General features: G+C 34.8%; 1 protein-coding gene across 5 annotated transcripts in view; it reads left to right on the top strand.

The window, feature by feature from the left end:
- LOC106459436 (netrin receptor UNC5C-like) overlaps positions 1 to 24,653 on the top strand; it is a 271,029-nt gene that overhangs the window by 185,023 nt on the left and 61,353 nt on the right. For 4 of the 5 annotated variants that reach the window (XM_022387980.1, XM_022387910.1, XM_022388108.1 and 1 more), the window contains 2 exons: positions 4,004 to 4,171; positions 8,370 to 8,399. In XM_022387980.1, coding sequence (XP_022243688.1) covers positions 4,004 to 4,171; positions 8,370 to 8,399 — 198 coding nt within the window. The remainder of the gene's footprint in view (positions 1 to 4,003; positions 4,172 to 8,369; positions 8,400 to 24,653) is intronic. The other variant, XM_022388020.1, reaches the window with a different exon arrangement.

Raw genomic sequence — 24,653 nt, 5'->3', positions numbered from 1 at the left:
TTACATTCTTTTACACCATAAATCTTGACAAACTTTCCAAAACCCTTCACTGTACATAGACGTAATTTTTCCAAGATCTCGTTTAAGCAAAACAAAGGCACAAAAGCTAATTGGAGTTGCAAAACTCGATAGGTATGCGATCAAATGGAATTACTATAGTTCCAATTTCTTCGGCCATGTTTTTCATGAAAATAACCGTTGATTTCGAGGTGCAGATGGATATTGTGAATGTTTGGCTTGTGAGCTTTCATTTATCTTAAATCATTATTTAGTATCGTGTTACTAGAACAAGGAGATCTACTCAACTTCATCGTAATGTCTTTTTGGGTCAGAACGTTCTCTTTCACAGCCGATGAGGGTATTGCTCCAAATTAGCTTAGGGTGTGGTTGTGGAACCTACTGCTGTTGTAAACGCTTTACTAATAGAGTTTTTCCCTTTACATGGGGACCTGGCATGGCTAGGTGGTTAGGGCGCTCGACTTGCAATTTGGGGATCACCCTTTTAGCCGTGGGGACGCTATAATGTTACGGTCAATCCCACTATTCGTTGGTAAAAGAGTAGTCCAAGATAGGGCGGTGGATGGTGGTGACTAGCTGCCTTCTCTCTAGTCTTTCACTGCTAAATTAAGGACGGCTAACACAGATAGCCATCGTGTAGCTTTGCGCGAAATTTAAACCAAACCGTTTACATGGAGAACGTCAAAGGCTTCCCTCTTCGAAATATTATATTATTTTACTTTGCTTCTTCTAACAGCCTTTCTATACAAATAATATCTTTCCCCGGAAACGCTGCAACGTATTTTTACTGCTATAAGTCTATTCGTGGTGGTATTTCACTGTCGAATAGTTGGGAATTTACCATGAACCAAATTTATTGATGCTAAACGTGTTCCTCATAACGTTAGGGCTTGCGTTAGCGGCGACACTTCACTGCATGAACACATACCAATCGTTCATATAAAGGGAGATGTATTACTTCCAATTTTTACACATACTATTTAGAATTTTTAAGGCCCACTTAAATTAATGTTTTTGATTTTGGTTCATTAAAACTGTAATTTTACACACGTGTATTGTGTGTTATACCATATAAACAGTAATATATTCCATACTATAAGGTAATCATTTCGATTTACTCGGTTTTAACAGGTAGAATGGATTGAAACTTATAACAAATATAGGATATTTATTGTACTTTTATGGCTTTTTCAATCCAAAATACAATCATCGTCATATTCAGTAAAGTATCATTCGCATGGGGATTTCGTGCTGAAGCTGAAACCGTTACAGATCGGCTAAAATGCTTAGAAATTAATTTCCGGTATCGTATGTGAATTTCGTATTACTCAGCTTAAAGTAAGTAAAATCTTTCCCGGAGAACCGGAGAATCGTTTGTGTTCTTTTCCATTAAAACAGTCCCTCATATAAAAGATATGTAACAACGTAATGTCATGATTTATAAATTTGAAAGTATATCATTAAACGTGCCTTTATTAAAGCTGTTCACTTCTCTGTTTCAATCATCCGATGTATAGCGAGTACAATTAAATGATGAAAAATTTCTCTTTGTCCAATGCGAGGTTTAAAGAACATATAATTCACTGATTTTAATTTGTTTGGAGTCGATTAAGAGCCTAAGATGGTACAGTTACAGTTTATCTTTCGATTATAGTTCTTTTTGGTACAGTTTACAGTTTACAGTTACAGTTTATCTTTCGATTATCGTTCTTTTTGGTACAGTTTACAGTTACAGTTTATCTTTCGATTATCGTTCTTTTTGGTACAGTTACAGTTTATCTTTCGATTATCGTTCTTTTTGGTAGTTTAACTTTAGCTTCATCATATATAAATACATAAGAATACAACAGTAACATAAGTCGCTGTATCTTCTTTGAAAATTAACTCAAAACGAAGTTTAAATTGTGTGATAAATAACATCTCCCTGTGGGCATTTTCCTGCATTTGTTTGTTTGTATGCATTTTACATAGTTATAAACCTCATTTGAAATTTTGAAAGTGTCAAGTAGAATCCCCCCAGGAGGTGAGAGCATTTTTCGACAACATCTGATGCTATCAAATACGACCATTGAAATAGTTTCCATCAATGCAATAGCATTGGTATAGGCCCTAAGATAAATTGAATGTAATTTCAAAATCAGTCAGATTACGTCATTTTAAATGAGTTTGTGTGTAAACTTATATGTACCATTTTTTGTGCCGATGGCCATGTAAAAGTTTCAAATTATAGTTGATTTGTTATGTAGTGTTGATTCTAGTGAGGGCGTGCACACACACACACACACACGAAGATAAGTAGCTTCTGGTAAAAATTATCAACTCAAATGCAGCGTGGATAAATAATCGAACATTTTTCTGGAAAACAAGAAGGGAGTACAAAAATAAGTTGACGAGTCCCAGTTATCCATGAGTAGTGTCGTCAACACTAAAAACCTCTGCACACTGGACTTTAGAAACCTGAATTGAATAAGAATCAGTTAGCTAGTATGCTTAAGAATTTATTAGTTGAAATGTTATGTCACATTAATACCGCGGCACAGAATTAGTTTTATTTCTACGTGAGGGAGCAGTTTACAGTCTCTTAGTTGTTTGTTATGTCGCTACACGAGGGCTATCTGCTCTAGCCGTCCCTGAATTTGTAGTGTAAGACTAGAGGGAAGGCAGCTAGTCATCACCACCCACCCCCAACTCTTGGGCTACTCTTTTACCAACGAATAGTGGGATTGATCGTCACGTTATAACGCCCTCACGGCTGAAAGAGCGAGCATGTTTGGTGTGACAGTCTCTTAATAATAATAATACAAATAAATCTCGTACTTCGTTGTTTCTAACTGGTGATATGCTTATTACAGAGAAATACAAACGTATTTATAAATATGGCCATGCAACGTTTCGACCTCATCATCAGGCAAGAGGAAATGCAATCATGTGATACATTCGAAAATTAAAATAATGTTCTAATAGCGTGAAGCAAGAACAACAATAAAGTTAACCAACAGTATTATTGACTGTTTACAAACAGTACCTATGTATCAAATTATCGTTATTTCCTCTTGCCTGATGATGACCTAAGCAGAAGGTCGAAACGCTACATGGGTATATTTATATATATATATACTTGTGTATTTCTCTGTAAGAAATATTTATATAATTTTAGATTTCAGTTTCATCATTGACTGGTTTTAAGTCACTCTGATTCTTAACCTTGAAAAATGTTCTATTCTCTACTAAAGAGAAAAGCTCTAACTAAACTAAACATGCTCTACTTTGATCTCGAACTTCTCTGTGCTTCACCACTAAAAAAACAGCTGTTGATAAGTGTTAACGCTACAGTGTTAAACACCGAAATCTGAAAGTCATCCTAATATTCGTGATTAAAATCATGATAGTACGCAGATGATATTTTTTAAATTCTTCTTATTTACTTCATTATGGATTTCAAACCAGTTGTGTGTAAAAATAGCATCAAGTTTTTTGTACTTCATATAAAATAGCAGTTCAGATATGCTAAAGAATTCTGGTATTGAACGAAATGCTTCCTCGACAGTGGTTTGTAGCAAGTAAAACTTAGATTAGAAATGCTATTTTTACACGCCTCTGATTTGAAATTTCTTGTGGGCTAATTACGTTTAAGGGGAATGTGAAAAAAAACAACGTTTGCAGTGAAGCATGATTACAGCTAACTCGTAATATGAGATCAAACTTTTACACCCAGAAGCTGGACTAAAAAAAATAAGAATACTTAATATATTACTTCGCGATGCTTTGATGTTGTTATAGTACACATTCTAATGTTTAGTGTTCTGTTTTTATTGTTGCCGAATGCTTTCTTTTTCTTTTTTTTTTGCTTGCTAGTTGTGACTCTCTTTTGAACTATAAAAACTGTTCTTCACTTTGAGTAATGGTAATGTCCCACGTTTTAACTCATTTACTAAAATCTTTGCAAGTCAACATTATTAGTTGTTGTTTTTTATTTGTACGCTAGTGAATGGTGGCTGGTCCAGCTGGTCACCCTGGAGTGAATGCAGTAGCCGGTGTGGCCGAGGGATTCAGACCCGGAAACGCTTGTGCAGCAATCCCGCCCCGCTAAACGAAGGGGAACAGTGTGTTGGGGAGACCGCACAGAAGACAGACTGTACGACATTATGTCCTGGTAGGTTACTCTCTATCTAAATAGTAGGCTAACAGTCCTCCAGTGGGACAGCACTAAGTCTTTGGATTTACAATGCTAAACTCAGGGGTTCGATTCCCCTTGGTGTACACAGCAGATAGCCCGGTGTGGTCTTGCTACAAGAAAACACAAGCAGGCTAACCCATAATATAAGATCAAAGTTTTAAACCAATAAGCCGGACTAAAAAGAGAAAGAGTACATAATATATTACTTCACGATGATTTCATGTCGTCACAGTACACATTATAATACTTGTTGAACAATATTACAACATAGCTTTAGCTGATAATTCTAACTGTTCACTTAGTTTCACAACTTGCCAGTTTTCATCGTGGAGACGTTACCCACACTCTGAGAAAGTATGTATTAACATATGTGAAAACAAAACATTTATTAGGTATACCTGTATCTCAGGAACATAGTTCAGCGACATCTCACGCTGTTTTGCCCGAGTAATACATCATAGTTATATTTATATCGATGTTCTAACCTCGAGGGCTTTGAGTAAGATTTTAGTTGCCGGTTTTGAACAAGTTTTTATTTTCCTTCAAAATTCATAAATATTTTAGTAAAACAAGCAAGAAAAGAATAATACTCATGAATGTACCGCATCCTCAAAATAAGCTGAAGTTCTACATAAATTGATGTATGAATATTTTTTGAAAGTACGTAACTGTTTAAGAGAAGTGGCCGTTTAATTCATTAAATATTTTTTTAAAAAAAGCTAAAATGGGGTTTAGAATAAAAGATCATAAAATATCATCACGTTAATGTGGTATCATCAAGCAAAAACATTGCAACGACACAACACAAATGCCCCCCAGTGTCACAGCGGAATGTCTCCGGACTTACAACGCTAGAAACCGGTTTTTCGATACCCGTGGTGGGCAGAGCGCCCATTGTGTAGCTTTGTGCTCAATTACAAACAAACACAACACAAATACCCAAGGGTGTTGTGGTCATGTGATCAAATAGAACTAAAATAAATACAAACTACTCCTACCTCATTATCACTTTATTTGCTGAAATTTTAATCGTTTAATTAAAATAGCCTTTCTATAGCTTCATTAATTTGATGATTCTTTACTTTGCCTCCTTCCGTAAAACCTAGTTTTAATTTTTGTGAACCCTTTAGTGGTTTAAACTGCGAGGTATCTGTTTTATTTATTCTTTTCCACGATATCGTGGTTTGTTCAATGGATATAAGGGAAACCACAATATCGTGGTTTGTTCAATGGATATAAGGGAAACCACAATATCGTGGTTTGTTCAATGAACATAAGGGAAACCACAATATCGTGGTTTGTTCAATGAACATAAGGGAAACCACGATATCGTGGTTTGTTCAATGGATATAAGGGAAACCACAATATCGTGGTTTGTTCAATGAACATAAGGGAAACTTCATGTTGTCTAAAAGTTCTGGCGTCGGTACCATTATCAACTGTAACTGATCGATAATGTGTTCCAGAACCAATCAAAGTACATATCCTGTGATTAAAACATAGTATCAATAGTCTAATCTCAGCACCCGACAGTGATCTATAGTAGTTAGTGAATTTAATTCAGCTCAGATATCGATTTAACAGTTGATGCTCGGAAAGCACGTGTTAATTAATGGTTTAAAATCTAACTGATTCCACGTGTTAGTTTATATTCTCGTTTCGCTATAATTGAGTATTAGCTAGCTTATGATTATGGTTTCAGTCGTATTCACAAAATTATATTCTCGTTTCGCTATAATTGAGTATTAGATAGCTTATGATTATGGTTTCAGTCGTATTCACAAAATTATATTCTCGTTTCGCTATAATTGAGTATTAGCTAGCTTATGATTATGGTTTCAGTCGTATTCACAAAATTATTTCTGAACCCCCCTCCCCTCTTTCCCTCCACGTGATAGTTGGCTCTTTTCGAGAAATTTTACGTGACTTTCTAATTACAGTTTATAAATTACAGGTGGTTTTCACTTTAGGATACACAACTGAAGGCGCTTCATCAATTCGCCTGTTTTTAGAATTATTCGTTTCGGACTCTCTTTTTCTGTTTTTTTTTTAGTTCTTTTAAAAAAGAATTCGTGTCATCGCAATAGATTTCTGGCACTAGAAGCGTATTTGATCCAGAGGGTAGAGAGCCAAGAATTTGTCAGTGCTACGAATACGTATGAGATTGGTAGAAAAAAAAATGATGGTGTACTATCTCGATCTGAATCTTTTCTTTTTTCTTTTTTGCTTTATCTCTGTAGAGAAAATAGCGATACGTTATCATTATTCGAACCTTTTGACTTGGGCCTTTACGTTAACTAGAACTTTATGTGATACGTCTTTATCGAATCGTTAGTAAGCCTCGTCGTTTCTGGATTCAGGCGTCTACCCTCGAAGATACTCGAATCATCTGTTTAATGTGAAAAGATTGTATTCTTCAACGATCGAATCCTACATCACGAGTCGTTCGATTTCTTTCGTGATAGGCTTTGATAACTAGGATGAAAACAATACTCGTATAAAGCAAGTTACGATCGGTTTCAAAGTTTTAGGAGGTTGCTGATCTCCTTGCATGCGCTCTTTATGCAGTCTTTTTTTTTTCGAAGTTCCATATCATTTGTCAAACTTGTACGTGAAATTGTTTTGCATCGTAAAACACAAGGATATGTAAAAAGCGCCATCTATCGGCATTATCTTTATATTAATAAAGAAACCACATTTTATAAAATAAAATAAAAAAGTTATATCATCCATTTCATTCTCATTTTGAAATTAAGTCGATGAACTTTACGCCAGAATGGTTAGAATTAGTTCACGTTTCTAGCTTTCAAGACTGATAGCCTGTTACAATAAGGATTTATACGACTGTGTTGCACATAATTAACCAAAGCACTCAAACATCGAAAGTGTAGATTTATATGGTCTTATCGATATACAAATACCAAAGTACGTTAATAATTGCTTCCGCGTGATAGCGTTTGTCTGATTAATTTATGAATTATGTAGAAATATACAATTTTACTTCTAAGACTAAGTTTCATTTTTTATCAATAATAAAAAAATATAAATTTGATTGGAAATATTTCACAAGGAATGACTCCATCTTCTTCATTACTACAATTTTTCGTATTAAAATTAACTTGTTATTTCAACGTCTCTTACGTTAACCACGAAACTTTTGTTTTTGATTAAACAAGTAATTAACGTTTTGTCACCAGTACAAAATATAGCTTTTTATATACTATTGCACGTGTATTTAATTAATTTATTAATTCTGCATAATTTATCTTCTTACCTTTAAAATTATGAAATCAGAGTACCACTCAGACACAACTTCAGTAGATTTAACGAGGTTAAATAAACTAAAATTGCTTATTACATACAGTGAGTGAATTGGAAAGAAATTCGATGAAATATTCCCGCGGAAAGTTTTTTTAGTTAAGTTGTTATCTCGTATGATTATATTTTCAATTATTTCTATATGAAGATGGAGCGTATTATGAACAGAATTTTCAACCAAAAATGAGGGAAAAAAACAGAGTTTAATTATTTCTATGTACTTTAAAATCAATACTCTTGTTTTCTTCAAGCTCAATTAAAACTCACTTTTAACTCTAGAATCTGTGCTAAGTTAAATATATGCACTCATAAATCCTGTAGGCATGTGTTTATACAGTAATGGAAATGATTAAGTACACAAGCTTCTTATTTCTTTAATTCTTCTTCATTTCAAAGTAGATCCATAACACATGTCGTTGTTTTTTTAACATAGCTCCTAAGTTTCGAGTTTAATAAAGGTCGTAAACAATCCTCCAAGTAGGAGAAAATTACTAATATGTATGTGCGTATAATTATAAAACATATTTACTTCTCGTGCACATTTTCGATAAAAACATCCCTTGCGAAATGAGTGTAGATATTCCTTTGGACCGTAAGAGTTGTTAAGTGATTTTTATGCACATACATTGCGGAATCATTTTTAATACAAAGATATTTCCAGCTAAACTTATACAATATCCAATATCCTTGGAGAGTATGATATGTTCTTCTTTTCAACGAGAAAGTGTTAAAAATTGTGTTACAGTAAATGGAGATGTAGATATTTTAAAGTTTTTCTAAGCTGTGGTAGCATTTGTTAAAACATTGAAATTATACCTCATGTAAAAAAATAACTTTTCTTTAATGCTGCACTAAGACAACAGGAAGGAAAACACCATCAACAGGGGTAAGTAGCTAGTCAGTAAAATATAAGCTTCTACAAAGTATTTATTAATTAGCCAAAATGTGTTGTTTCTAGAAAACAAAATATATGATTTATTAAAGATATGAGTAATCAATCCAAGAGATGTTAGCTTCTACCAATAGTTATTATATTTTAAATATATTAATGGTTACGAAGAAATTTCAAAAGCAACTATTATTCATTAATTGAGTGGCTACAGAGAGTTGAGTAGTTAATCAAAAACAATTATTAAGGAAATGAATGACTAAGAAGAATTAATCCAAGGGCGAATGTATGAATAAAAGAGATGTAAGCTTTTATAAGCACTTATTAAATAAATGAGTAGTCAGGAAGAACTGTCAAATGGATGAGTGGCTACAAATAACTAGCCAAGAGCGATTGGTTAATCAAAAGTTATTGCAGTTAGTACAAACAGTCCTCCAGAGGGTCAGCGGTAAGTTTCCGGACTTACAATGCAAAGAATTCGAAATTCGATTCCCTGTGATGGACAGAGCGCAGATAGCCCATTGTGCAGCTTCGCGTTAAAAAAAAGGACAATAACAAATTCTTGTACAAATATCCTTCAACAAGGTGTAAGTAGTTAGTGGTAAAATGTTTTTACAAAAGATAAGTAGTTATGAATAATGGAGTGAGTGAATATTCAATGAGATATTAATTTCAACAAACACATCTATAGGGGTGAGTGAATATTCAATAAGATATTAATTTCAACAAAGACGTGTATAGGGGGAGTGAATATTCAATGAGATATTAATTTCAACAAACACATCTATAGGGGGTGAGTTATAGATGTGTTTGTTGAAATTAATATCTCATTGAATATTCACTCCCCCCTATACACGTCTTTGTTGAAATTAATATCTCATTGAATATTCGGGGGTGAGTGAATATTCAATGAGATATTAATTTCAACAAACACATTTATAGGGGTGAGTGAGTATTTAATACAGTATTATTTTTCACCAAAAATATAAAAAATGCTGAATAGAGTTATCAGTAATTTATTACGTACAATAAAATAACTATCAGCTTATGTAAGTCAACGTTAGTTTCTACAAAAACTAAGGTACAGATAAATGTCTACGTATATATATATAGACACATTGCATTAGATTTACATAACGAATAAAACTATTATTCTTAATGTAACATAGCAAAATTGCAGCAAAGAACACATTTTATAAGCAAAAATGACTTAAACTCTAGAATGTAACCAACGTTTCGGCCTACGCCCAAGACAGTATAAGTCGTTTCATAATTAATAACTACTCAGAAGATGGCAAAAGCCGAATAGTTAGTAACATAAACGGTTATTTAGTTATAAAATGGTTAAAACTGCAGTTTAACTGACTGTTCGTTGAAAGATATAAGCCTATAGGTATTTTAACCACGTCTAAACAATTACCTGGACATGGAAACATATAGCTCTATTTTATGTTGCTTTTTTATATAAATAACACCTTCAACACAAGAACGGTGTGTAGAGGGCATTCAGGCATGCAGGACAATAACCTATAAAAGTCATCTCACATGATTTTATTCCGTTCTGCATAACCTCACACACACTGCTTTATAAAATTATTGTTCAGAACAGTGCTGGGTATACATTTAATACAAAAGCCTTCTATCAATAATTAGTTATAACAAAAGCCAGTTATCAAGTCGTTTTATCTGAAGCTACTCGTGTAGCATATTTTATTTTATTGTATTTTCCCAATTTTCAAGGGCGATAACATCTGTATTAAGAAATACGTAACCACCTGATAAAAGTATAATTATAATTATGACAATAAATGCTTAGAAACGTATTCATCTTAAACCGGTAGAAGGTATTGAAAGTAATGTTTCAGTAAGCATAAATAAAAGCATCTTATATAGAGTTTGGATGGGAACTTTTGTTCAACAGAAAGATTGACACACATACCTATGTTCAATAGCATAATACTTCAGAATACACAGCGTATAGTTCGGTAAAAAAGCTTGTAACTCCAGTGATATGCCGTCTATCTTTATGTGGCTTATAATTAACAGTTTGTTTGCTTTCAAGATAAGTTCATCCGGTGGACTAATAGGAAATGTATGTTACTGGATTTGCTACTTTAACGATGTATGGTAAATTAATAGGAAGTTTTGTGTGGTAGGAGGCGAACTCACTCACTGCGATAGAGAATCCTCCCCAGAGGAAACCCACTTTCCATTGATTCATATGACAAGTCATAACAATTCTCCTTCCGTTACTTCGGTAAATCTGTGGTTATTAATCTCTAAGAAATAGACACAAGCAGTGGAGAACTTGAAAAAATGTATTAAAAACTATGTTGGGGGTAAGCATTAAACCTAAAACTGAGGTGTCACCTATTTGTTTGCTTGTTTTTTATAAAATGATATATATTCCACACTTATTCCTACATTAAAGACTAAACAATTCAAACTTCAAAGGAGATACTTTTTTTTAAAAAAAGCAATAAATGGAGGACAAGGACGGGCTTAGATTTTACTATAGAAAGTACTTCTACGTAGCTTTTAAACATTTTTACAATAAAGCAAGCAAAAGCAGTATCTAGTGAAAATAAACTGTGAATCGATTTTTTATTAAACTACAAGTTCCTATATACATACCAGTTTTGGAAAAAAGAGCTATTAATCACTTTCAGCAATCAGTCAGATAAACGGTGAATATGTATATCATTCTTATCTGTGGATGTGGTAATCGGTGAATATGTATATCCTTCTTATCTTTAGGTGTGGTAAACGGTGAATATGTATATCATTCTTATCTGTGGATGTGGTAATCGGTGAATATGTATATCCTTCTTATCTTTAGATGTGGTAAACGGTGAATATGTATATCCTTCTTATCTGTAGATGTGGAAAAACTGTTTTTTACTTGCGCATTTCTGTTATGCAAACAGCATAATGTGTTGTGTAAATGTTACATAGCTTTAGTCTCATTTATCCTAGCTTATGTATATGAAGCCCGGTATGATCAAATGGTTAGGACGCTTGAATCGCAATCTGAGGGTCGCGGGTTCGAATCCCCGTCCCACCAAACATGCTCGCCTTTCAGCCGTGGGGGCGTTATAATGTGACGGTCAATCCCACTATTCGTTGGTAAAAGCGTAGCCCAAGAGTTGGCGGTTGGTGGTGATGACTAGCTGCCTTCTCTCTAGTCTTACACTGCTAAATTAGGGACGGCTAGCGCAGATAGCCCTCGTGTAGCTTTGCGCGAAAATCAAAGCACACACGCTCACGCACATGTATATTCAATATATTAGTAGAAACATATCTCCCACAGATAAATGAGATCGCGTTTAATAAAGTTCAAGAATTTATTCCAGTTATGTACACCCTTATTGCTAGTCTTCCTACACTTTATAGCGAAGTTAGTCCTCAAAGATCTTTAGAAAATGTTCTCGTTAAGTATACATGAAACACTAATTTTGTAAACAAAGTCCTCTAGCTGTTTCTTAAACATTTATATACACTTACTAAGTTGTTATAATAATGATTATTATTATTAATTATTTTACTCTTTAACAAGGCGCATTTTACCGAAAACACATCAAAGCTCTAGCATAGAAGGTTACAAGCTATATTGATATATTATATAAGATGTTCGTTATTGGAGATGACGTTGAAGGACCATATACACACAGTTATACGTAGAAAAACTCCCAATATCATGTAGCCAGAGAAAGACAAAGTCACTTGATTACATTACTACTTCAGGGTACGTATGTTTACAAGCATGACTATAATCTGAATTGAGAGTTTCAGTCCAGCCACGCAAATCAAATTGAAAAATAAAAATGACCAAGACTTTGGAACTAATTCTTTATAACACAGAGAAGATGTGCTTGGATTTTACCAGACACACAATGTGTTTATCTCTCTGTCTTTCTCCCTGCTTCTTCTGTTTGAATTCTCGTTACTTCTATGAGGTTTTGGAAATCAATAATCAGTGTCGAGTGAAGCCGACACTTGTTCTTTTTGTCAACTGATCAGAATTCCTGTTCGTAGAATAAAGACAAACGCTGTTCGATCGTCCTTCAAAACTGGAGCTAGCTTTGGAGACTTTTTTTACAGGTTTTTTCCTTAACAAACTTCCGGTAGGAGCAAATGATACAAAGAGGATTCGATCTATGCCCAGTCTGTCCCTTTGTCGGCAATAATGGGCAGTGGCAAACGTAAGAAAGAATTAAGATAAACGTACCATAAAAAAAAGGATTAGGGCAATATTTATAGTCTCTTCGCCGCTCGATGCTCCCTGAAGTGATTGAAGACATTGGGCATACCATAAATACCGAAAACTACAAATACATTAATTAAATCAATACTGCATCTTAATTGCAAAAAGCGGTTGTATTTGGTGAACTAGAAAGACTAATACCTGATCACCTTCTGCATATCTAAGTGACTTTGATTTCGTCTGCTTACTGAGTTTGTATCTAAAGTTGTGCCAAAAGAAAAACTTGAGTGGTCTCTAGGGTCAAAATGTTTAAAGTCAAAAGAAATATATACCCAAATATAAGTGGCCTTGTTATTTTGCAACTATAGGTCACCATGTAAAATACCAGTCTCGCTGCAGAAATCTACAAAAAAGTATTTCTACACGCACGCACACTGCTTCAATATAGATTACTTGTTATGGCAACCCACAAAGCGAAATGTACGAAGCCGTCTCAGTCTTCTCCTCTTCATTTGTAAACCCTTCTCCGTGGATTTTTAAAATTTTCGACTTGATAGTTAAAAAAAAATGTGTATAATTTTTCGACCAACATAATCCACTTTCGTGAAGGTAATGGATTGTAAAATCGCTCGTTTGCACGCCTGGATCGCTCCGTACTTCTGAAATATTGAAAATAAATAGCGTCGAGTGATGTTTAGCAAAAATAAAATCGAAAACTTTTGAAAGTCAAGTGAACGTTGTAACAAATTGTAATCGAAAGTTTTAAAATTTTGTTTAAAAAAAATGTGACGCATAGATTATACCACCGACTTTATGTTTCTTCATCCATTTAACCTCCTAGCGGCAACAGTATAGGAACGAATTAAATGTACTTCGTTTATCTTTTACTAAAGACTAAGATGTTTCTATTACCCCTGTACATATAATGTTAACTTCAGAGGAGAGAGAGGTATCACTCGACAATAGTTTTGCCCATTACATATCTGGTGCGTGACCTAGTGGTTAGCATGTTGGGCTGCTGACCAGGAGAGATGTGCATGACCTTGCGGTTAGCATGTTGGGCTGCTGACCAAGGGAGATGTGCGTGACCTAGTGGTTAGCATGTTGGGCTGCTGACCAAGGGAGATGTGCGTGACCTAGTGGTTAGCATGTTGGGCTGCTGACCGAAAGAGATGTGCGTGACCTAGTTGTTAGCATGTTGGGCTGCTGACCGAGAGAGATGTGCATAACCTAGTGGTTAGCATGTTGGGCTGCTGACCGAGGGAGATGGGTTTCGATACGTGTGTGACTGAATGTGTCTCTGAAGTCGTACAGAGATCTTATGAATTGGGTGTTGCTGGCTGGCTACCTTTTCTCGGATCAGTAGTACAGAGCTAAAGATGGCGCTACCTGAACATTAGGGTTCTCTGACCTCGCCGTGTAACACACGTATGCATTTAATGTTGCTGGTTTGTACATACTGATGGTTTTCCAAACCGTTCGGAAGAACTTATGTTTGTGAACTAATTTTACAGATGAAATTGACTGAGTTTTACCTCACATTTTTGCTTTGTAAATCATTACCATATTGAATCCAAAGGCAAATGTTTTTACGAAAATGTTGGATTGGTTTAAATGGATGTTTTAGCGTGTGGAAGGTTGAACCCAAACACGAGCCACTCACAACTAACTGAGTTCGTTTAAACACTCAGTTTCAAACACTATTTAAAAGAAGTTTCAGGTCGATGAACGTGAACCGTTTTGGATTCAAGTTATTCCATGCATCCTTTGAGACGATATTTTATTTTGCAATTCAATGCAAAGTTACGCAAGAGGCTATCTTCGCATAGCTGTCCCTAATTGGAAACTGATACCAATCGTCAACTCTTTGGTTACTCTTGTTTGACCAAATATTGAGATTTTTACCGTCACTTTTATATCGCATTCATGGCCTCAAGGTGCGGAACGCGTTTTTTTTTTTTTTTTACGGCATCTTGACGCGAACCGTGAACTCTCGGATTTAAAGTCCGGGAACGTTAACACTAGACGACACCAGGCCTTGCGTTTAAAGGATAAGTCACTAACTGACATTTTATGAAATGCATTTCTGGGTATTTCTGGTTAAAACTCGTAAATTGTTTAAATAAATATGATGATAGGGCTTATACTAAGAACGGAAAGTACTAGAGATCTAATAGTATGAACGATTAGTAGATACATCTTCCCCTACAAATAAGCTGATTTTATCAATATGGTGAAACTTTGTTGTTTTGGTTAACGTTGCTTCAGTTTGTTTGATTGGTTAGTTTGCATATCCGCGTAAAGCTACATAGGGCGTATTCCCAATTTTGAATTGGTAGGCTACACGGAAGGCAGTTAATCAACAGCACTCGCTGCTAACTCTTACGCAACGAATTTTGGAATTTTACCGTCACTCTTAAAACGCATCCATGATTCCAAAGTATGTGACAAGAGTTTGGAGCAATTGGACGCGAACCCTAGACCACAGTTCGGGACAAAACCTTAGGCCACGCCTGGCTCGCATTGTTTTAGATTGGACAAAATATGCTATATTATTAATAATCATATAGAAACTATTAATGTACAGTAACCATCTTTGAGAAACCAATCTATGATTGAAAATAGTGGTTATCTTTGAGAAACCAATCTGTGATTGAAAATAGTGGTTATCTTTGAGAAACCAATCTGTGATTGAAAATAGTGGTTATCTTTGAGAAACCAATCTGTGATTGAAAATGGTGGTTATCTTTGAGAAACCAATCTGTTATTGAAAATAGTGGTTATCTTTGAGAAACCAATCTGTGATTGAAAATGGTGGTTATCTTTGAGAAACCAATCTGTGATTGAAAATAGTGGTTATTCTTTTTATTTAGCTACAAAAATATTTTATTAAAAACTTATGTTCATTGCAAAGAAAAACTTTAATTTCAAAAATAAAGAAAAAAACTGTAGTAACTAGAGTTCTGTGAAAATAGACCGACAAGTACATTTGGCTGTTTAAATTCATTTCTGGTTTAACGGAAGTGTCATCTGGCAGATCATCCACCCACACATCTACTTTCAACTAGTGGAGTGATGTCGAGTGTGTTTACACAACATGCACAAACTGACAAGCTCTAGGACTGGTTTTCCGTGTTCTTCCATACATTCCTTTTAGTTCTTCATAAGAAAGAAAATCACAGCGGGAAAACGTTCATCACATGCGTCGCATCAGAGCATACAAGGATGCACATAGCATAACCATCAAATTTATGAGCTATTAGGCCTAGATTTGGGACTTTATAAGATGTAATCAACGGTTGTTCATATTCTGAGTGTAATCTGTTTTGATTGCATCATCACTGTTGATATTATTGCTGTTTCTATGATTTTTAAATGATGCATACCATCGAGTTTATTGAAAAAGGGAAAGAGTACGCACAACATATCATCGAAGTTAACTCGACATCGTGAACATATTAAAAGATATTTTCTGAAAAGTGTTGGCATGAATAAGTACAAGTCACACTGGTATTTATCTTATTTGTTCTCCTTTTGTTTATTAGTAATTTCACTATTAGCACTTAAAAAAAATGGTTTATCTTACATTAGTGCCCTAGATGCTATTATAGTTGCATACAAAAAATAAAATGCACAATAGCTGTCTTTATTATTTAATATCAGTTTCCCTGGTGGCTGGAAATATATTTAGCCTAAAATTCCAATTATAAATTTTCAATCTGAACGGCGTTTTATGTGGACATAGGCTGAACAGTATGGATCTTAAATTTGAATTACTGACGATACGGAAGGAAAATTAACTAACAGCACCAGCCACCACAAAGGAATTCGTCCATCTCTTTTGAATATCAGGATTTATTATAATTTTTATAACGCGCCCACAGCTGAAAATTTGGTTCATATTCGGTGGCATCACGTTTCGAACCACTAACCCGACATTCCACTATCATTTGTGAAGTGAATGTAACCCTAACGTATCCTTTGTTCACGGTAATCCAAATAAAAGTTTAAAATTAAATTGTTATAAAAAATTTATTGAAAAACGAATGTTAATGAAAAAAGAAATAAGCAAATACACTTTCCCTGGCATTTTAATTTTGGGCATCAAGTCACAAGCATTTTATACTTTCTCCAAATAAATAAGTATATATATTTCAATTTAAACAGCTGAAGTTCAAAAACCGAAATAATTTCACTTACCATTGGCATTTACGTTTAGTAGCTACTGATGTAGTTTTATGACGTCATGCTAATCGAAATGTTTCTATTCTGAGAACGATTTACGTTAGTTTTTCTGCAAAGAACGGATTAAGAACTTCACGTCTTACTAACCTCTACAAATGTTATTATCATCTAGTTGTCGAAACTAAATACTACATGCCTCATAATTTAATTTTTTATTTTATTTAATTCTGTAACTTAAACCATTTGACATTTAAAACTTAGGTTCTGTTTAAACCGCCTTAAGCTGATTATTTAGTTTAATTCTGGTTTTCAATATTGGAGTTATAGTCCCTTTAACAGTTGTCATTTTGCCCACCCACCCCAGTGGTACAGTGGTATGTCTGCGGACTTACAGCGCTAGAAACCTGGTTTCGATACTCGTGGTGGTCATAACATAGATAGCCCAATGTGTAGTTTTGTGCTTAATTCCAAACAAACAAACAAAGTTTCCATCTCCATCAATTCTGCACAGATATATCTAATGAAATAATTTATTTTTCTGATAAGTTTTCTGATGGATTTCGCGCAAAGCTACACGATGGCTATCTGCGCTAACCGTCCCGAATTTAGCAGTGTAAGACTAGAGGGAAGACAGCTAGTCATCACCGCCAACTCTTGGGCTACTCTTTTACCAACGAATAGTGGGATTGACCGTCACATTATAACGCCCCCACGGCTGAAAGGGCGAGCATGTTTGGTGGGACGGGGATTCGAACCCGCGACCCTCAGATTGCGAGTCGAGCGCCCTAACCACCTGGCCATGCCAGGCCCAATATATGTATTGAAATGATTTATTTTTCTGATAAGTACACGTGAAATTACGAAAGCTAATTTTACTGCATCATGGGAATGTAGTTCCTTGAATGTAGGTACTGTCAGAGCAAAACCCATCACTTGTCTGTTGTTTTGAATCATCAGATAGGCACTCAATTTGATAGATCGAAAGGAGAAGCAAGAAAATTAAATTCAATGCTAAATTATGGCTATTCTTTCCACATTAAAGAAGATCATGTAAGAGGTAATTGTTCTCTGATGGTGTTTGTCATGTTTTTCACAATAATCCTGCATGTTGTTACCCAGTTAAATGTAATCAGTTTCTATCCATAACTGTGTTCCCAGACCTCTCTTCCAGTTAATGGTCCGCTAAGATTTTCACGAATTGCACCCTGATAATTGAAGGAAAAAATAACAAAGTACATATTCTATACGTAGTAAAATTTCTTGAACTAAAGCGAGGATAGAGAGATGACAAAATCCAGCGTTTTCTCAATCCATTATCCCGTGACTTCTTTTAAAAACTTCTGAAAGGGTCGTACATCTTGACATCAGCACTAGAAATGTTATATATATATATTTCTTATAGAAATTTTTATATGTACCAAAAACCTTAGTGATTACAGAAGTATGTGCCTTTAGCTTTCCTGTAAAACCAAACGTAAAGGGGAAAAATCTCGCCTTTCCATCAAAAATCTCACGATGAAATAAAAAGTACAAAGTAACAATGAAAGATATATCTGTATCACCATTATGAAGCGCCTTTTTCACACAGCTGACATATAAGACAGTAAAACGTGCTTTCTTGGGGAACATCGTTCTCTTTTTCTTTTGCCCCCACCCCCTTTCCATCTACTCATTCGACCACTCACCAGGCTTCCTGAAATACACGGCATTCCCATTTGAAAGACACAATGTAGAGAAGCCACGAATTCACAGATTATAAATCGATCAAACAGGCTAATGGCTTGGTGCCACACACAAAAAGAGAAGCCATCTTAGCATTAGGACTTTTCTCTCCATGAATAGATTATTTTATACAGGCTTTTATGAAGCAAAGTGAAGGAGCTAACATAAATGCTTGTATGTGATTCATAAAAAACAGACATATATATAGAAACATACCTACACATGTTCATACTTACATACATAGATATATCACTCGGAGGAACAACTAGTTATACTGATAGTAGTTTTCCAAACATTTCTGGACAAAAGAGAAAGTACTTATACTGAAAAAAATGTGAAAAACCTCAGCATTTCGAGAAGAATAGTGACTTCCTACTATTCATTAGTGTTTCTTCCCTGTTAAACAAAAAAGAGTAGTAATACGAAAAGCTAGAAATACTATATAGTAACAAAGAAACTTTTAACAGTGTTTTCTTAAAAGCAGCGTTTATTATCAGCATGATCACACACACACACACATATATTGAAGGCTTTATAGAGTAGTGGATATTCAAGTACCCTGATTGTTTGTTTCACCAGTATGGTTAGAAGTAAAATTTCACTCTGAAATATAGATTCGTTGGCTTTACTGTATTATATATAAAGGAACTTTCAAATTATGTACTTTTATGACATACTCAAGTCCTCTTGAACCATTCTATATTTGTGTCTGTCACCACTTCTCTTTGTTAGAATGAAAGAACCAGCAAAAAGATAAAAACGCGCTTCATGTGGAACAATAATTGTGTGTGTGTGTGTGTGTTGAGTATCCTGACTTTAAGGACACTTTCAGGGTTTGTATGTGTACTGGTGAGAATACCTTTTTTCTAGGCATGTCTGAAAAAAAAATCCATTGGCACGTCTTGTGAAATCCAAATGGAAACACGTGAAGAAGTACTGACATAAATATCACCAGCGTGCTACTGTGGGTATTACTGTCTTCTTGCACGTTCTTAACTGTGAGTTATGGAAGGAATGAAAGGATACATAAAGTGCTCCAGGTATCCAAAGTGTCAACAATACTGATATTCTTTCACTCTCGTTTCTTCTTCCTTTCTCTTGAGATCTTTCAATTATTGTTTTTTAGGACTTGGCGCCAAAGTTGTCTGTGAAAAGAAACGGCTTTCAGCTGAAATAGAAACGTCAAGGAGTTACTAATGATACGGAACTTGTTTTGGATAAAGAATAAAACTTTATTGTGCTTCATTCAACTGAAATGAAGATTTTTTTCCTCTACCTAATTTTAATATATTTTGTAATTTAGATATTTTATCCTTCTAAAGTCTTATGGTTGAGAAATAAATGATGTTAATAGTATTCAACCATCCGAATCTCATCACATACATACATATGTCAGTGTACTTTACGTGTGTTTTATATATATATATCGATATTTCTACAAGCAAGGCCTGGTGGTTAAAGCACTCGATTCGCAATATGCGGATCGTGGGTTCGAATTCCCGTCGCCGAACTGACTCGCTCTTTCAGTCGTAGAGGCGTGATAACGTTACGGTCGATCCCACTATTCATTAGTAATAGAGTAGCCCAAGAGTCGGCGGTTGGTGGTGTTGACTAGCTACCTTCCATCTAATCTATCACTGCTAAATTTAGTACGGCTATCACAGATAGCCTTCGCGTAGTTTTGCGCAAAATTCAAAACAAAATAAAACCAATCTCTAAATGCTTCTCTATCTATTTACCTTCTTATCTGATACATTATTCGACTAGCTATCTGACGACTGTTTTTTTTTTTTTTAGAAACGTTAGTTAATCTTTCTTTATTCATGAATCATAAGAGTTAAACTAGAAACGCTCCTTATTACTGTTTCCGTAAAACTTTTAATCTGCCTGTTCTGTAATCCATTCCTTCTTGCTGCGTTGCTTTGTGTACATCCATATTTAATTACACAAATTTAAAGTTGCTGGTAAATTTCACTCATAAGTGTCTCGAAGATGATTCTGATAACTCTAAATATATCTTAACAAGATGAAAGTTTTCTACAGACATGGAGTGAATCGTTCAGCTGCTTCTAACACTTGGCGTTAAAGGAACAGAAACTCTCAGCCTGTATCTATCAGTAACTGCTTAAACCGAGCTGAAGAACGTTGTCGTTATAGCCATTCCTTGTTGTAGGAAATCCTTCGCAGATATGAGTCACAGGGTTGTTTTACACATGAATCCCTGAACTTTATTAGGACATAACTATGCGTCAGTTATTCCAGTTTAACTACCATATAAATTCATATTGAAATATCCTTCCTATCCAATTGGACGTCATCTTGTTTTACAGTTTTTGTTAAAAGACGCAACAGCAGTAAAATATTCAATGTTTTTCATTGAAAGACTAACTATATTACATGTATGCAAGAACAATTTCAGTATTTCAAATAATTAACCATAAATACAATTCCAAGACTTAACGACCAGTAACGCAACCTATCGATTCAATTACTGAGTAAATGAAATGCTTGAAATTCGGTATTTTGAGAATAAGTGAGACCATTATTGTACTAGCTGCTACGTTTATAAAAGTGAAAACGTTGTTGAGAAATCAGTTGTTTTCAAAGTTTGTTTATAAAAACATCAGGTTTCGATTATCTCGTAGAAGAACTGGAATAAAAAAAAATCAGCGCTCTAACATATAATCCCATTCTGTATACGTAAATACATATATATACAGGGTGGCCCAAAAAATGCTCATATGACTATAGTAAATGAACCTACAACCCAGCAAAACATCTTTATTGAAATTTCATACAACAAAATTAACTGTATATACACTGCTGCATCATTTAAGATGCTCAAACTGTGTTCCATCACCATTCAAACAACCACGACATCTATGGTGGAGTACCTGACATGCTGCTACACAATTTTCAACTCTCATTCGATAGAAAACCTTTGTGATCTGTTGCTTTAGTTCGTCAATGGTTTGGAGTTTATGTTTAAACATCTTCCAGTATTATCTGAAATAAAACTAAAACTTTTAAAATCGATATACAGAGACTGCATAACTTAAAGGATGGGTACATTTTTGGAGCCACCCTGTATATATACATATAACTTTCTATCGACAAAAAAACTAACCAGTCTAAACAACTGAAAATGAGATACTAAAACAGCTATTCTATGGGCAAGTAGAATGGTTACACATTCTATTTTAATAGGAAGATGTTTTTGCGCACAAACCTACATGAGGAGTATCTGTGTATATATCCTGATTTTGAATTGATAGACTAGAGGGAAGGCAGCTAGTCAACAGCACCAACCACTAACTCTTGTTCTACCTTTGTGTGACCGTCACTCTTATAACGCACCTTCGGCACCAAGGTGAGAGGCAACTTTTTTGAGGCAATGGTACGCGAATCATGGATTCGCAATCCGGACAAACTCAGTTCCAGTACTCAAGAAATAATATGCCTTTAGAATATATATTTCCTGTTAAAAATGGGGAATATGAACTGTAGAAATGATACAATCTCTCTCTCTCTCTCTCTCCTCCCTCTCATGATATCTAATTCCTGTCCACCAGGAGGACAACGGTAAGTTTACGGATTTACAACACTAAAATCAGAGGTTCGATTCCCCTCGGTAGACACAGCAATTAGCCCATATGTGGCTTTGCTATGAAACAAACACACTCACACACATCTAATTTCTCACTTAAAGAACTTTGAGAAATTCTGTACTTCTCTAAATTCCGGGAACTAAACACCCCGGAGAAATATATCTGATCTACGAAATTAGACACCCATTTGCTTGCTGTTTTATCTGAACAACTTGGGTCTTAGTTGGGGTATTAGTAACGCCGTTGTTTCTACACTATCCAAATGCTTACCGTCTATCTCTAAATTAACCATAATTGTAGCTTCGCTGCAGTTTGTTCTATCATTGTTTATAATGAAACATTCTGACTACCTTCAAGTTTGCCTTCTGAACTCTTTACACTTTTTTAAAGCTTCTATTCATTCACATAAGAAACAGCTTTTCATGCAAAAGAAACCTATAGTGGAAGTATCTTAGTTTTACTTTAAATCGCCCCTCATCACCAGTCTTGCTTAAACCATCTAGAACAAGCATTTTACTCATTTTTCAACCAGAAATTCGAAAAGAGAACGACAAAAAACCCTGCAGACAGCAGTATAGCAGACTTCCTTTTGAGCCCCCTATGTTATATAATTGGATATCTAGGAGCGAGTGAAAATTGGAAATATCTTAAACTCTTAAACATTACATTTTGAATAGAGTCGTATTTGGTAAGTTTTTGTTTTGTTTATTACTATTGGAATTTCGAAATGTTTATTTTTGTTTGACTCAAATAGTCCACATCTGCCTACATGCAACCGCAACGCCCGAAATTTTACACCTGTAGTTATGCATCGCCGTTGGGTTGCAGCTTCCTTCAATTTAGCCTCTTTGAGTCACTGTCTTAATGTATGCATTCTTAGGAGACAAGACAGCCTTGTACATGCTCTTATTCTAATTGACTCAGCTACAGCTTGATAGGATCCTAGTTCCTAAGCTGGTTTTGTGAGAAGAGTTCTTGTAATATTTGTCTTTTTGACTTCTTAGCGTTCAAACGTTCTGCCTCTCCCTGCTATAGCAAAATTATCTGTTGAGTATACGACTTCGTCTGATATTCCAAATTTTTATGCCTTCAAGTATAGTCTCCTGGATATTAGTAAATGAGCAGTTATAATATTCGTACCGATCTTTTTATCTTAAATGTGTTTTGGTTAAGGCTCATCTTCCTAAACTTACCATAATTATTTTAAGCTGCGTTAATCCTTTGTTCCAAAAGATCTTAAGTATCGCTGAAAGACTATATGTTGCCAGATTTAACCAGTTTTTCAATGATTATTTGAAAAATGAAATCAAATAAACCTAGTATCCCCTTTTGCTTTATTTCACCATCTCTTCTCATTAATCTCCGTTTACGCTTTCATGTTTATTGTGAATAAACATTTCATTGTTATTTGTGAGTCAAAATATGTTTATTGTTCCAAAATATCAGTCTTAAAAAGCTCACTTACCTACTCTTAGTCTCCCAGGTCCTGTAACTTTGGTTTATTACAGCAAGAATACCTAACTCATGATTCCTTGCAGTATGATCGTTACAAATGTCAAATTATTTAACCGGCTAATAACTGTTTATAATTTTATGATCATCATTCATCTTTTTTTGTACAAGCACTGTAGTAACGAACTTACACTATTTGATTAATTATTTCTACAAACTTGTCTTCATTAATGTTTGTTTTATTTTGGAGTACAAATATTTTAGTTTTATTTAGAACGTTAGTTACTTAGTAGTAGTCAACCATAAGTACTTCAAGCCTACGGGTAGTTACTGAAACAACGTAAACTGTCATCTTATATTACTATATAGCCACCTCGTGTACCTTAAGACGTGGTTTCTACTTATATATTTTTTTCTTTATAGTAGTACATTAAAATTGATTGTCTTTTGATTGGAACATTTAACAAACTGCTTAACGTTAAATGGTCTGGAGATATGGATCTATGAATTTATTTCTTTGAAAGGATTTTTTTATTGAATTGTGAACAACGCAATAATTTACAAAGATGTAAAATTGGTAAGGTGTTTGCAATTGGATAATGATCTATTCTTAATCAAGAAGCACTGCAGGAGCCCAAGGCGTATGCAACCTTCCTTAGCCTTTGTGTTAGCAACCCCTGTCAGGCTCTCAGTTGGGTATTTTGATGTCACATACTTGTAATTCATGCATAACAAACAGGATTAAGAAAACCGTGCAAGCTATGGATTGTGTAATGTGTTCCGGTACTTAGTCCAAATTGACCTCTGCACAAGCACGTGACGTGCCTTTGAGATGTTCAATACCTCGTGGCTTTTACCGCCTCAAAATGGTTAGTGTAGTGTATAGATATGTGTATGTAAGACTTGCCTGTTACTCCATCCTTCTTTCTCCAGCAGGAAAACAATGTATAAGGTTCATCCTCAGATTAATTTGTCTTGCTGAAATGGACAGATAGACAAGATGTGTCTGGGGAATCTCAAATTGAAGGATTTTATGCAGGCCAGACACGTCGCGCCTTTTGTCTTGGTGCTTAACCTAAC

Source organism: Limulus polyphemus, unplaced genomic scaffold (assembly GCF_000517525.1).
Source record: "Limulus polyphemus unplaced genomic scaffold, Limulus_polyphemus-2.1.2 Scaffold1, whole genome shotgun sequence".
NCBI lineage: Eukaryota > Metazoa > Arthropoda > Merostomata > Xiphosura > Limulidae > Limulus > Limulus polyphemus.
The sequence above is the reverse complement of the archived record's forward strand: the minus strand, read 5'-3'. Positions and strand labels throughout refer to the sequence as shown.